We start from the raw sequence: 14582 nt of genomic DNA, 5'->3' as shown, positions 1-14582 counted from the left end.
TGTTTGAAGAATGTTATCTAACAAAAAATGTGCTTTTCGATTATGTGGTTAATCAAAAAAATAATCGATAGAATAATCGCTAAAAAGATAAACATTTTGGCAGCCCTACAATTGTGGCATTGATCCTATATCAGCTAGGCCTACAGGTGGGCATAGAGTTTCTCTCCACTTGTCAGGATGGCTGTTCCCTCCCTCCTAAAATACAACAACCAGCCAGATACTGTACAAGAATAGACTTGGACCAACACATCCAGACTGGCTCTGTGCCACAGTGGCTGGTAGCAGTGGACACGGGACAGACTTGCCAGCCACGGTGCAATGATTTTGGCTGATGGTACTTTTCCCACCCTGGAGGTTTGTTTCAGAGCAAGGTTTTACCGTCACATGATCCAAATGCCATTACAGAGGCCTTAAGATGCCAAACACAGGCACGACGACAAGCACTTGGTCCATTTACAAGGCGGGTATCATCATCTTGGAGTAACAGATGTGCTGGGATTGGTTCCCAGTGCAAAAACATCACTTCTGACTGGCTGAACGTGTTTCACGTCGTTCTCGATTGGCAAATCTGACTGTCTTGGCCCTTTGGGTACCACATTACCCACAATTCCACTGATTGTACATCAAGAACATCTAGGGGGAATGACAGCGGTGGTGATGAAACTTTTCATTAGGCAGTGCAACAGAAGGGAAGGGCGCAGTTTGCAGCTCGATATTCCCATAGATATCAGCGCTGCCGGTGCACTACGGGCAAAAAGATGTTACCAGCAATTGGCTTTGCTCTTCTTTGTGTCACATTTTCTATATCGTCGCCTTCAGGTGGATACCTTTTTATCTCCCAAAACCGTTACTTCTCAGGAAATGGAATAAAGAACCTCTCTGTTCCAACTGATCCAATGTAGTTATTATTTAGTCACAAGCTCTTTGTTAATACTTTTCACTGGTTAAATATTTATATAAACTCACACAGAGAGACTTAACCACTTCCATCCTGTTGTGCCTATTTTAGGCATGTTATTAGAGGCAAATATTTTCCAAATCTGTCAATTTCTTTAAAAACAATAGCGAACAAGAACAGTACAAGAGATGTGGAAAATATTTGAAGTCACATAATTCAGATAAAGAGGGGGATTTGAAAAACAAAGTATTGATAAAGAGGGGATGTAGAGTATAATGAGAGTAAGACAGATAATGAACCAGGTGGTTTACCTAGGCTCCCCCAAAAATAAAATAATAATAATTCAAGTCCTTGTGTGATATTACAGCCATGACTGAATTGAAATGTTGTGTTTTCTTGTTGTTGTTTTTTCTTTTTACTTGTGACAAGGTCTGTCTCCAGTTGTGTTTTATTTTATTTTTTATATATGTTGTATGTGTGTGTGTGGAAAAATGTAATAAAAATCTAAGTGACAAAAAAAAAAACAATAGCGAAAATTGCAGATCTACAAGCTCATGATGGAGTGTCATGATGCGACGCGTTGTGAGCTTGTAGATCTGCCATCTTTGCGCAACGCCGTCATAGCACAAAATATTAAATAGGGCATTAATTTATGAACAAACGTTTTTCATAAAGATAATTATAATAATAATTATTTATACATTTATTAAGACAAAGTCACCCAAATAGATGAAAGCCTACGACTAGAAGAGATGATGAGCCCCAGACATTGTATGAACACAACACACAGTCACACAATGTTCAGACACTGTGCTGTACGTAATTTACAGTGTGCTAACCAGGGGTTTCAAGGGGGGCCAGTTGGAAAGTAGAGGAAAATGGGGGTGAAGAATAAACAGTCATAAAATAAATATAAATAATTGGCAGTTGAACCACTTTCAACCTGGGGGTCCCTATTTTGGGTATGTCATTATTGTCATGAATTTGCAAAACGTTTCTGAAAGTTTTTTTTTTTTATTGCAGATAATTGTAAAAAGAAAAACAGTACATAGGCTATATTTAGCCAGTTCGCAATAGTGAGGCACAGCCAGAAGCTATAGCTATTTGGTGGTCCTTGGACATGAAAAGGTTTGGGAGCCCAATGTTTATCAGTGTGTACTATGTTATTATGTTATTATGTTATTCATAGTGCACTTTCACATTTGCAATTTCAACCCCTGCTGTGCCAACTGAAACTTTCAGGTTGCAAAACAGGCTTGGCAAACTTCAAAATGTCGAATAACAATAACGATAGCTTCACACACACAGGCATTAATCCATTAAGACCTGAAACTGATTCTACAAATGTCTTCTAAATCCCAACAGTATTCGGGAAAAAAACGTATGTTTCTATATAAGTGGTGCTCAAACTTTTTCATGTCAAGGACCCCCAAAACTATATGTATTTGGCCGCCGACCCCCATCTCAAAATATTTTGTTCCAGGGACCCCCCCAGAAGCAAAGATTTGAGTTAAAAATGTTCGCGTTAAAACAATATATATTCAAAGCTTTGCACACATTTTCACGATTTTTCAAAAATAGCAGATCTACAAGCTCGTGAGCTTGTATATCTGCTATTTTTGATTAGCCAAAGTGTAAAATAATGCTTTTTTAGCTCAAATCAAAAAGTGACACAGATGCGTCCCCGGTCTTAACGGGTTAATAAAAAGGCATACACAAGAACGACGGTGGACGGATCCATTTTGTGTCATTATTGCCAGCTTCCCAATGGAAATAGTAACATATATCTCACAACCTATATCTGAACATTTCTATTAGAGGCAGTATGTCTGAATCTCCCCTGGGGGGGGCTGTGGACGGACGTGTGTGATTAAGTGTGAAAGCGCCAAATGTCACCCACACCCTCCGGGGCGGTAAAAACCTTTCCAGACAGAGACGTACCTGTTGTTGCTGAGGGTACTGCAGGCCTCCCATGCCCATGTGACCTCGGCTGGGCATTCCCATTGGGTATCGGTGAGGAGAGGGGCCAGGGTATTGCTGTCCCGGGTAGGGCGCCCCCTGTTGTTGGGAGTAGGGATTGTTACTCATGCCGTACAGCTGAGAGCGCTTCAGCGCCATGGCGTCCATGGGTGGCACCTATAAGGAGACAAAGACGGTTGGATGGTGAGAGCTGGACGAGGTTTGAAGGATGACCGCTATGACTGCAAGTATTAATTATCTTCTTAGTGATTACCGTATTCTGATTTCTATCAATTATTTTTATCAACATGAAGAAATTGCAATATATTTTTTTATTATCAATATTTTATATGTTGTTGTACTATGATTTTTTTACTTTTTGAATTAAAGCTGATCTACAAGCTCACAACACATCATGATGTTGTAGATCTACTAGGTTTGCTATTCGATTAACTATTGAACCCCTAGTCTCGTGAGCCAGACTGTTGCCTCCCACCATTTTCAAATGCTTCCGTCATACAGTCTGGAGTAACGGAAGCTCTGAAAATGATCGGAGGATAAAGCGGACATGACACCTCCTCCCCGCTTCCGTAACGTATTTACAAATTTCGCAAATTTGTCCTAATATAAATAAAAATCATCAAAGCATATATAGCTTGCTGCTTATTAGAAATGAAAAGTCTAAAATAAAATGTAAAGATATTTACAAATATATTTTCGTGAACGGAGATGACGAACAGATGACAGCTTCCGTTCTGGGAGGTGTACAGTAGTTCTAGACTTTAAATAGAATTCAGAGATTGTGGAATAGTTGTCTGGCTATGCGAGACTATTGAAGCCCCAATGACCACATGTGGTAGCTTAGTGCTTAGATGTCGTGACAAGAAAGGTCTTTCAAGGTTCAATCCTCGCCACATATAAAAGAAGTCCCCACACAGGCAGCTACTGCTCCGAGTAATCTTGTGAAATGTGAACACTAGAACAACGTTTCGACCAGCAAATGGTTTTCTTCAGGTCAATCCTCGCCACAGCCATATGTGCTGACAAAGTAGCCTTAAAGGCAAACTTCTAGGGGCTCGGAGGCACTGTGGTGCATCCGGCTTGGCCGAGCGTCTCTGAACACACAACAGGCCGTAGGGGCCTGGGCTCTTAACTGGCAGGTGAACCAGTAGGGTACAACAACAGCAGTGGCAAGCAGTGAGAGGAATTCACTGGCATAATTGTTCATTATTTTTCACAAATTGTGAGAAAAAATTGGCTATTCTAAATAAGTAATTTAATAAAAAACGGCGCACAGGTCTCCGCCAGGTCAGGTGGCCTCCTGGTGGCTCTATAACAGGGCAATGTGAAAAGGGTGCCATTTTTTCCTCGGCCTAGTGGGAATGTGCGTGCAAATTTTAATTTTCCCGTAAATCGCACGCTGCGGTCATGATTTGAGACATTTTTGTTCCAAACGGACCAATCCTGCAAACTTTGGAAGCCAACCTTAGCCAATCAGGATGGAATATGAAATATCAGACAGATCCGTCTTGATCACATGACTATAGAGATACTGTGTACCGATTTGTGTGATGTTTGGATAAATTCTGTAGGAGTAATATCCAAAAATGGGACACACGGACGGACACACAGACGGACGGACAGGGGGTAAAACATACTCTCTCGCCATGCTTTTCGGCCTGGCTGAGACAATAAAGAGAAATCGTCGCTAGTTTTGAGAACCTAAATCCCACATTGCTCTGATGTGAAGATCTATACTGTGGGAATAAATACCCTATGCCTTCTGTATCTTTCTACCGCACACAGAATGTATGCCAAAAAAACAGAAAAGTACAAATCTACAAGGTTTACAAATAACTTCACCCCCAAAAAGGTAGTGCAGATGTGTTGTGCTATTCAATAATAATTGATTGTACAAAATAACTGAAATGTATTTACAGTATTTATTTACTTATTTATTGGAGGGGGTAGAAGCAGGATATTCTACAGAGGCCCAGCGGTGCCAAAAATATGAGGGAGCAATTGAAGCTAATCTCCCCGTTTCGCTTGCCAAGTTCAGAGTCGATTGGAGGAGCACTTAAAGAGAAAACTGGGAGCAATCCAGAAAGCCCAGGGGGCCACTTCAAAGAACGAGTCTGCCCCGAGTGTCAGTGGACACGCCTCGGTACCTTTCAATATTAACACAGACGTGCGCACAGTCTCTCACTCTCACACTCACACACACAGAAAATCCCACATGACACAATGACATAATTGTAGGTGAGAGTGCTGTCTTTTTTTCCCCCACTTATGTAATTCTTTCTAAAAATAGAAGCTACTGAGGATTCCATATAAATAAGATGCAATACATCCATCCATGGTCCACTAATGAATTTCCATCCTTCTTGCTATGAAAAGAAAATTATGATTATGAAATAAACAAACAAAAAATCTACTAAAGCTCTGATAATGTTAAATGGGTTTCCCCAGCGAAATCTAAATCAGTTTATTTTTGCTTTCTTAAATTGATTGGCCCTAAATAATAAACAATAAACCTATAGTGTCTGTTCATCAATAAAACAGGCATATAAATTTAAAGGCCTAACTTCATTGAGGTCAAATGAATTGCGTCACACACTATGTGAATAACAAAACCTCAATAGAGCCAGTCCGGGCCTTAATAAATGGACGGATTTGCAATGCTGTGATTGTTGGTAGCAAACCTTTGAAACTACATAAATAATTTATGGCCAAGAGAGAGTCTGTGATTGAGTTAAAGCAAGTAAGCCTGTGGCAAGGAGGACGAATGCTTCGAGAGACTGTCTTCTAAAGCAGTGGTTCTCAAAGTGGGGTCCTTGAGGGGTTTCCAGGGGGGGGGGGGGGGGGGGGGGGGGTTCCAGCTAAATTAGTAATTAATATAGCATCGGAATCAGTTTAACCACTTTAACTCTCTATATAATATATAGACATCTGCTATTTGAAAATAAATGATCTACAGGCTGACAACGCATCATAATGCGACGCGTTGTGTGCTTTTCAAAATCTGGAAGAAATTTGACAATTGTGGAATATTTGTGAAACATTTTACCAACTCAAATCTTGTATGGGGGTCCCAGGCAAAATATATATTAATTTGGGGGTCCTTGACATAAAAAGAAAGGTTTGAGAACCACTGCTCTAAAGGCAACTGGCACACCAAGTTGACTTGCAAGAACTAACAGCAACGACAAGGACTGATCAGATCACTTTGCATTAGGGCTGGGCAATATGTCGATCGATATTATATCGATATTGTGATATAAGACTATGTATTTGATTTTGAATAGCTTAATATCATGATATGTGACGTAAATGCTGTCTTTTTGGGGTTTTAGTTTATCTCTATTTTACACTTTCAAAAGGTTTGCAGAGCCAAGCTCGAAAGCAGAGATGAAAAGGCTGTTTCTCAATACCAGCATGCAAAGAACTGATTAATGTCCTTGGGAAGAATGTTCTCGTCAAGTTAACTTGGGAGAACTGTCACCACTACTGTTAATATTACTGGCTCACATTATGATAAATGTCCTGGTGAATATGTGATTGATTAACATTATAGTAACAAATTTAAATTAAAAATGATGCAATCCAACTTGTTGGGGATTCCCAATCATTACCATCATCCCGTCTTTGATAGGAATGACAGACGTTCTGATGAGTGAATGAACGGTGTTTCATTTAATTTCATCATCGTGCTGATAATTAAAGATCAGTAAGTATGCAATGCCAGAGTCGTTTTAGAGCTAATGTCAGTTTACCGAGCATTCAATTTAAACCTGCCGCCGATATTAGGTAGGCTATTGTGCTTGTTTATCCACTATTTATGTCAAAACTTGCTGTGTGCATTCACTGTGTCTACAAACATATGCACATCATTTAAATGTACATACACATAGATACTCATAAATACTAAATAGATATTTAAAACACATATGCTGCGTAGAGCGCTCATAAATACATGGATAGCGATTAGAACTACTGTAGGAACTAGGAACCATGCACGCAGCACCTTCAAGCACCTCAAAGTGTAACCATACTTTGTTATTTGCTTACTAATCTCTCAAGACAGATTCTGCCAACTGCTGAATCTGTAAGCACCACTGCCTTAAACATTATAATGTTGGCGTTAGTAGGAATAAACACAGAACGACCTGGGAGGAAGTGGACAAAAAAAAGGGGTGGAGCCAAACCGAGTTCCTGACAAAAAAAGGAGGTGGTGTCCCAAGAGGCAAAAACAACGCCACTCTCACATCAATATTGCCCTCAATGTACCCTCTTTTTGTATCTGTTGTTGGCTTGTTGCTCACTTCCATTTCTTTTCCAGCCAAACTGAGAGACTCTCCCTCATCGACGATATTCACAGCTGATTCAACATGCTCAGTCGGTGGGGTGAGCAGCCATTGCTATTGGCTGACTACCGCCAAAGGCAAAATACACACCACAAAAACTACGGGTGATTGTCGGCCACAGATGCTCAACAATGGGTTTTCGACAAATGCCGGCTTGGCGTGTCCGGGCCTTAAATGAGGCATCGCAGGGTCAAACCCCACAACAGTCGAGTGGTGTCTAGTCAAAATATCCTTAAGAAAGGCACTGAATTACTCACCCACCCACTCTGTATTAGGAACTAAAGTTAATTGCCTCCCTAGAATGAAGTCAATGGTTCTCTGCGGAGGGTCAGAAAACACATTGGGTCAGCTGGGGTCAAGTTAACACTCAAAAGAAGCGTAATTTCTTCTAAATTCATGTGGAAAAGATAAGCTACGATTAACTTTGAGGTGGACAAACTGAATTAAAAACACCACTGAAGAATAGGACTGCTCAATATTGTCTATGGCAATAATATTTTCCACAATTGCTTGTTTAATTTGGCAGTGCTCGAATGTTGAATTTCATTGAGGCAGCGGTTAAACTGGGCAGGTTCCTGGTGTTAATGTGTGTAGCTCTATGAATTTGAAGTAGGGTTAAGCTGTGAAAGCATCCATGCTCAGTCAGCCATTCCTGGATAAATAAATGTTTTTAAAGAAATCCCCTAATGGCATCAGTGAAGAGCAATGGAGGGTGAAATGCACAAACATTTCATCAGCAATGACTTGCAGGGGCACAAAGAAACATGCCGAAAAGAATACTTGGAATAAACTTGAACTTGTTTTTCCATGGAATCTACAAATTAATGGAGAGTCGAGGCAGTTACTAACAGTTGGGTTGATTCTTTGTAACACATCATGCATGTCTCTTGTGATCTACTGCTGCTGGTGGAACAGGGCAAGAGAGAGCACTAGGAAAACACAACACAAAAAATAATAAATTAACGGTGAACACCGCCTTACAAAACTGGTCCCATCTACATTTTTGTAGAACCAGAAAAATGAGGAATTTATCATCTGTGACATCTCAAATCTGTGACACCAATACGGAAAGTCTGGATAGGTGTTGTAAAAACTACCTTGAGGTTGAGGTACCCTTTAGCACAGTGGTTCTTAAACTTTTTCATGTCAAGGACCCCCAAATTGACACTTATTAACCTGTGGACGATATGCCAGGGACCCCCATAAGAGAAGATTTTTTACGGCTCTAGCAGTGATCCTCAACCATTATAATTTCAAGGACCCCCAGTTTGACATGCATTAGGGCTACAGACCCCCATTTAATGGCATTTCTATCACTTGGACCACAATTTATATTGTAAAATCTATGTCAATTTAACTCTGAGAGTGTACAAATGGAACCAAATGGACCCGGGTCCATTTGGTTCCATTTGTACACTCTCAGAGTTACAGACCCATAAGGGTCCATTTGGTGCCTAATCTATCATTTAGCTGGGGACCCCCTGGAACCCCCTCAAGGACCCCTGGGGGTCCCCGGACCCCACTTTGAGAACCAATGCTTTAGCAAGCCATTTAGGTCTGCTTTAGCAAGCCATTTAGGTCGCCTGAAATATCTGAAAGTTCTCGATTCAATCCACCTGGCTCCTCCAAAAATTGCATGTTGAAGTGTCCTTGAGCAAGGGACTTAAAAATCTTTAACCTTAACAGCTCCTAATGAGTAGGCAGGCGCTATCCATGACTGATTCTGCCCTCAGTGTGTTTATGTGAAGGAGCTATAGCTATAAAAATACAGCCCATTTACCCATGTCAAAGTGCATCTGTGTGTAGTTTCCTTGGACAAAAATAAAAACGATGATGTATGTACCTGGTACCACTATGAAAATGGGGCAAAATGTATAAGATAGAAGATTCCCCCAGGGGTAAATTTAGGCGTCATAGCAGCACCAGCAGTAACAGTGAAACAATGGAGAGGTAAGAGTCAAGAACCGGACAAAATAGATATGAATAGAAAAATAGATCAAATGTTTAGACTTAAGATTCTGACACTAGACATACTGGGTCTCTGAATGAATAGGTTACAGTTATACATGGTCTATCACAGTGGTTCTCAAACTTTTTCATGTCAAGGACCCCCTAATTGACACTTATTACGCCGCGGACCCCCATTTGAAAAGATAAGCCAGGGACCCCAATAAGAGAAGGTTTTTACGGCTCTCTAGCAGTGATTCTCAACCATTTTAATTTCAAGGACCCCCAGTATGTCATGCATTAGGCTACGGACCCCCATTTAATGGCATTTATACCTCTGGGACCCCAATTCACATTGTAAAACCAATGTTAATTTAACTCTGAGAGTGTACAAATGGAACCAAATGGACCCTATTTGTACACTCTCTGAGTTACAGACCCATAAAGGTCGATTTGGTTGCTGTCCATCATTTAGCTGGGGACCCCCTGGAACCCCCTCAAGTACCCCTGGGGGTCCCCGGACCCCACTTTGAGAACCAATGGTCTATCAAGTATACATTTAGAGTCTATCGCTACTCGTGAATAGAATGAAATGATACATCTATCGGCAATGTGTGTTTGAATGAATTTAGATACCATGTCTACTGCTGGCCTTCATCAGTAAGTAGCTGAATGAATCAATGTAGTCTATTAACAGTATTATTAAATCTGTCAAGGTTCTGTTACTGTAATGTACATCCTAGTTAAAAAATATAAATAAAGTAACTGTGATTGAATGAATTAATCAATTAATTTCCATTTCTTGTCTTACAACCTATCCCTTAAGAGGGTTTATAAAGCACCAATAGCACAATTATAAAAGATTACATTTACTTCTCAATAACTCAACCCTGCACGGTAATTTACACACAGATAGGAAAACATTGAAATAATGTATGTAACAAAATAAGAGTCACATTGAAATAATATGTAACACAAAAGGGTCAAAACAAATGTCACAATACATGTGACTGCTGAAATAATATGTTTTGGAAAATCTTTAACCTGAGTCCTTCAAAAACAAACAGCCAGACCATATTCAATCCTATCAAAACTATTTTCAGAGAAAAGGTTCTTAATAGGACTTATTAAAGCACTTCTTTGCCATCATGCCAGGTATTATTTTGCAAGTCACAGATCTATGCACAGACACTGAAGCCAGACCTTGGCTATGTGGGTGACAGTTGAGAGAGTTGGATGTTTTGCTCCACTAATGTGTTGATTGTAACAGACCAGAGGCACATGGCTAATCTGCATGTGTGAAGGTCAGTGGGTTCCTCTTGTGTGTGTGTTGCGATGGGGCCATAATGGGCACCCTGCCAGGAAAAGTTAAGGCCATGACACGAGATGAAAGAAACCCATTTATAGGGTTGAAAACCCATTACAACGATTTAGACAGAACACAATCCCCCGCTTTGGGCCTGAGAATCATTACCATGATAGAAGACAACAAATGATGTTCTTCTGAGAGTCGTTAAACAAATAATAATGACAGCTCACTTTGCTCCTGGGTGACATTATTAAACACTTGAGAGAAAGCATTCAAAAATAAAGTTGACCCAGTTCGACCAAGAGGCCAAAGAAGATGGTAAATCGATGGCAAGTGTTTAAAATTGTATTCAAACGTAACTTAAAAATCAGTTAATCACAATCACGGCACAAATCAGATCAAATATGCTTCCAATCCGTGCGGGCCTTCCTGGGCTACGTTGATTACAGTTAGCATGCTATCGTTAGCTTACCATGCTAATCTTAGCTTAACATAGCAAGCTAAAAAAATCGGACAAGTCACCTTGGACACAGAACCGAAACACTAAGTTTAGCCACCAGCGTTACCTCGAATATACCTTATTATTCCTCATCGTCTGCTCTGCTAATTGCCTTTAAATCTAACAAATGGGTTGTTGCCTGACTAAAACCACAGCCAGAATGTGTACATAACAATAATACCAATGATGTCTGGGCTGAAAGTGGAGGTAAAAAAAACAACACAACAACTAGCTCTTCGTCAGCTAGCTTAGCATTAGCAGCTAAACTGATGCTACACCCACAGCTAGGCGGGTTAGCAACAGCGAACCCGCTCATGAAGGCTCACGTCTTTAATAACACAAACTGACGCATTTTCATCAAAGCTGACGCGTTCTCAGCTGAAAATACGTTATGTTTGTATTGTCGGGGCGACACTTAAACTCAACAAAAGGTACATTAATAACGCTATTTTCCACCGGGGGGGAAACAGACAGTCCCGACCCCATACTCCTCACCAGGCTAACCAACAACAACAACGTCATTATTCACCTGTGATCTGCCCGCTCCTGGTCCGCTGGTCCCTCCGGGACCCCCACCACCAGGGTGGCTCCTCTGCGGCTGCCCGGGTCCTCCTCCTCCCCAGCCGCCGCCGTGGTGGTGGTACTGCTGGACCCCCATGTCCTTCCCCTGGAGCCCCCCCTGTACACCGTAGTCCTGATATCCTCCTCCGCCGCCGCTTCCATAGCCTCCTCCAGCCCGCATCATGGGGCTCGGAGACGTCAGCAGCTGGTTGAGAGTCGGCGTAGCCCCCGAAGGGTGCTGCTGGGGCTGCTGGGGCTGGGGTACCCCGGGACCCCCCTGCTGCCCGGGGGGGAACCTCTGCTGCTGGAACCCCCCGCCGCTAACGTTAACCACCCCTCCGCCCGGCGAAGCGGCGGCGGCCAGGGCCGCCTTGCTGTGACTACTAGCCGCGGCTGTAGCCGTGCTGCTGCTGCCGCCGCTGCTACCGGCCGCCGATGGGCCCTGCGTCCGCGAGGGGCTCATCATTCCTCCTCCGTAGCCGCTGTTGTAGCCGGCTCTGTAGTTCGGGTAGTGGTTGTAGGGGCTCGGGTTGTTGTTGTTGTTGTACCCTCCACCACCTCCATCGTGCGAGTTGTTGTGGTGGACCTGATCCATGCTGTTGCTGCTGCTGCTCTGCACAGAGTGCATTATTACCCCAGTCCCTGGGCTTTGTTGTCCGCCATGTTGATCAAAGCAAGGCCCTCCTCCTCCTCCCCTTCTTCCATTCCCATAATAATGATTAAACTCGCTAGCAGCACCGGAGGAGCTGTTCCCACTCAGGGCAGCAGGAGGAGGAGGTGGAGCAGGGTCGTACCTGCCGCCGCCGTCCATCCGTCCCTCCTCCACCTCTACCTCCTGGTCCACAACACCAGTCTGCTGCTCGTTCTTCTTCTGGATGCTTTCCTTAGCAGCTCCTCCATGATGAGGATGTTGTTGTTGTTGATGATTTCCACTTTCTCCCCCACCTCGTTGTTGTTGTTGTTGTTGTGTAGACTGCGGGTTGTTGTTTATGTTGTTGTGGATTTGTCGCTGTTGCTGTTGCTGTCGGTGGTGAATAATAAACTGGTTGTTGAACGGTTGTTGCTGCTGCTGAGGACTCGGAGGTGAGTGGTGGTGGTGGTGGTGAAGGAGGTGAGGCTGGTCTCCTCCAACAACAACACCACCTCCGACACTGTTGTTGTTATTGTTACTGAGATGTTTCACCTTATGGTTCCCACCATGCATCCCCGTTGTTTCCATGTTGTTGGGTTAATACACTGGAAGATCACCAGGCAGACCCACTCCGTGTCGCTTCCCCCCCTCCAGCTGCTCTCCGTTGTGTTGTCTCCGCTCAGATGTGAATGTCTGTCCGTTCACACTAGTCCAGGTGTCGTTGTTATTCCCGGAGTTATTTTCTTCTTCCTCAGGGTGTACTAGTACTAACTAGTCTACATTATCATTCATGCTTTGAGCACAAGTTACATTATGCCTCCTTCTTCTTCTTCTTCTTTCCTCCAACCAGCCATAAGTACAGCTCTGCTCCTCCAGACAACAGTTTTTTTTTTTAGATGATCGCTCGCTAAAATAACGGGGAGTCTGGATCCCATAGCCAGGACGGACGGACGCGCCGTGGTTGGCTAGTTGGTTGTCAAGACGATCCTCGGTTCTAGCCATAAAGGGGCAGGTGATACAATAGAGGTTTTTTTTTTTTGCCCTAATTTTGCCAAATATAGTGACTTTAGACAAACTGGCATACAGTGCCTGGTTAAATCTAAATGAGGGTTAAAGTTTAGGCGTATATAAACCTAGATCCTCTGTTCAAAATCAGTACGGTAGCTGTCTAAATGCAGTGGTGTTAAGTAACTTAGTACATTTACTCAAGTACTAACAATTTTGAGTTATTTTTTACTTTACTGGAGTATTTCCAATTTTCAGTACTTTTACTTCTACTCCACTACATCTCAGAGGCAAATTATTGTACTTTTTACTCCACTATACAATTATTTGAAAACTTTAGTTACTAGTTACTTTGTAGATTTAGATTATTATTATTACAAAACATACAGTAACCACTTCAGCCCTATATATATTTCGGCCATTTGAAAATAGCCAATCTACAAGCTCACAATGTGTCCTGATGTGATGTATTGTGAGCTTGTAGATCTGCTATTTTCAAATAGTCCAATATGTGAAATTGGAAATTCTGCACAATGAGTGCTTTTTACTATTACTTATGGTACTTTAAGTATATTTTGATGCCAATACTTTTGTACTTTTACTCAAGTACATTTTGAATACTGGAATCTTAATTGTAACATTGCCATATTGATACTTTTACTTGAGTAAAACGTAAGTACTTCTTCCATCACTTATGAACAGATGTTATTTACGTACGTGCTTGTGCATGTTGTGCGCAGACGATTACTCTTTTGGAAAATGTATAGTGTATACTATTACTGCCATTTATTATCAAGTTATTCAATTTTTTGGCTGTTTGTTCACCATGCTGCCCACACCGTCAGCAGTTGGCATAACAACGAACTGGCCAATCGTAGAACAACCTAGCCCTCCAGGCTATGGCATGTAGTCTATCCTAATAACCGACCTTTACTTATCATTTGACGCCGGGGCTGGTGCTTACCTGCGCGGCCATGGTCGAGTACATCCGACCGTTCCAATCAGCCTGGATGATCCACTCTGACCAAACCTCTACGGCAGGGGTCTTCAACAGGGGGTCCGGGACCCCTAGGGGGTCTTCAGAGTTACAACACTGGGGCCGCCAAATCCTTGTGTGATAAGATTTTTTTATTGTTTTTTTTACATTAACCACTTAAACCCTAGCATCCCTTTTCTGAGGAGAACTTTAGCCAAAAATAGCAGATCTACAAGCTCATGACAACATATATAACGCCTCATGATGCCAGGTGTTATGTTGTCATGGCTATATTATTATATGACAACCTGCACATGGAAGAAATCTAGAGGACAACACTAATAATATATCACAAATAAACTACCAAACAAATTATTAGAGATGTATTAGTGCCAAATTATCACTTTACATGAAAAATAAGATCTATGTAAAA

General features: G+C 42.0%; 1 protein-coding gene across 5 annotated transcripts in view; it reads right to left on the bottom strand.

The window, feature by feature from the left end:
- arid1b (AT-rich interactive domain 1B) overlaps positions 1–13029 on the bottom strand; it is a 91966-nt gene extending 78937 nt beyond the window's left edge. For 4 of the 5 annotated variants that reach the window (XM_084081786.1, XM_084081788.1, XM_084081789.1 and 1 more), the window contains exons 1-2: positions 11506–13029; positions 2840–3034 (exon numbers count right to left, since the gene is read on the bottom strand). In XM_084081786.1, coding sequence (XP_083937912.1) covers positions 2840–3034; positions 11506–12756 — 1446 coding nt within the window. In that variant the 5' untranslated portion in view covers positions 12757–13029. The remainder of the gene's footprint in view (positions 1–2839; positions 3035–11505) is intronic. The other variant, XM_084081787.1, reaches the window with a different exon arrangement.
- Positions 13030–14582: the final 1553 nt, after the last annotated feature.

The sequence above is a fragment of the Gymnoscopelus microlampas genome (assembly GCF_963454915.1).
Source record: "Gymnoscopelus microlampas genome assembly, chromosome: 16".
Lineage (NCBI taxonomy): Eukaryota > Metazoa > Chordata > Actinopteri > Myctophiformes > Myctophidae > Gymnoscopelus > Gymnoscopelus microlampas.
The sequence above is the reverse complement of the archived record's forward strand: the minus strand, read 5'-3'. Positions and strand labels throughout refer to the sequence as shown.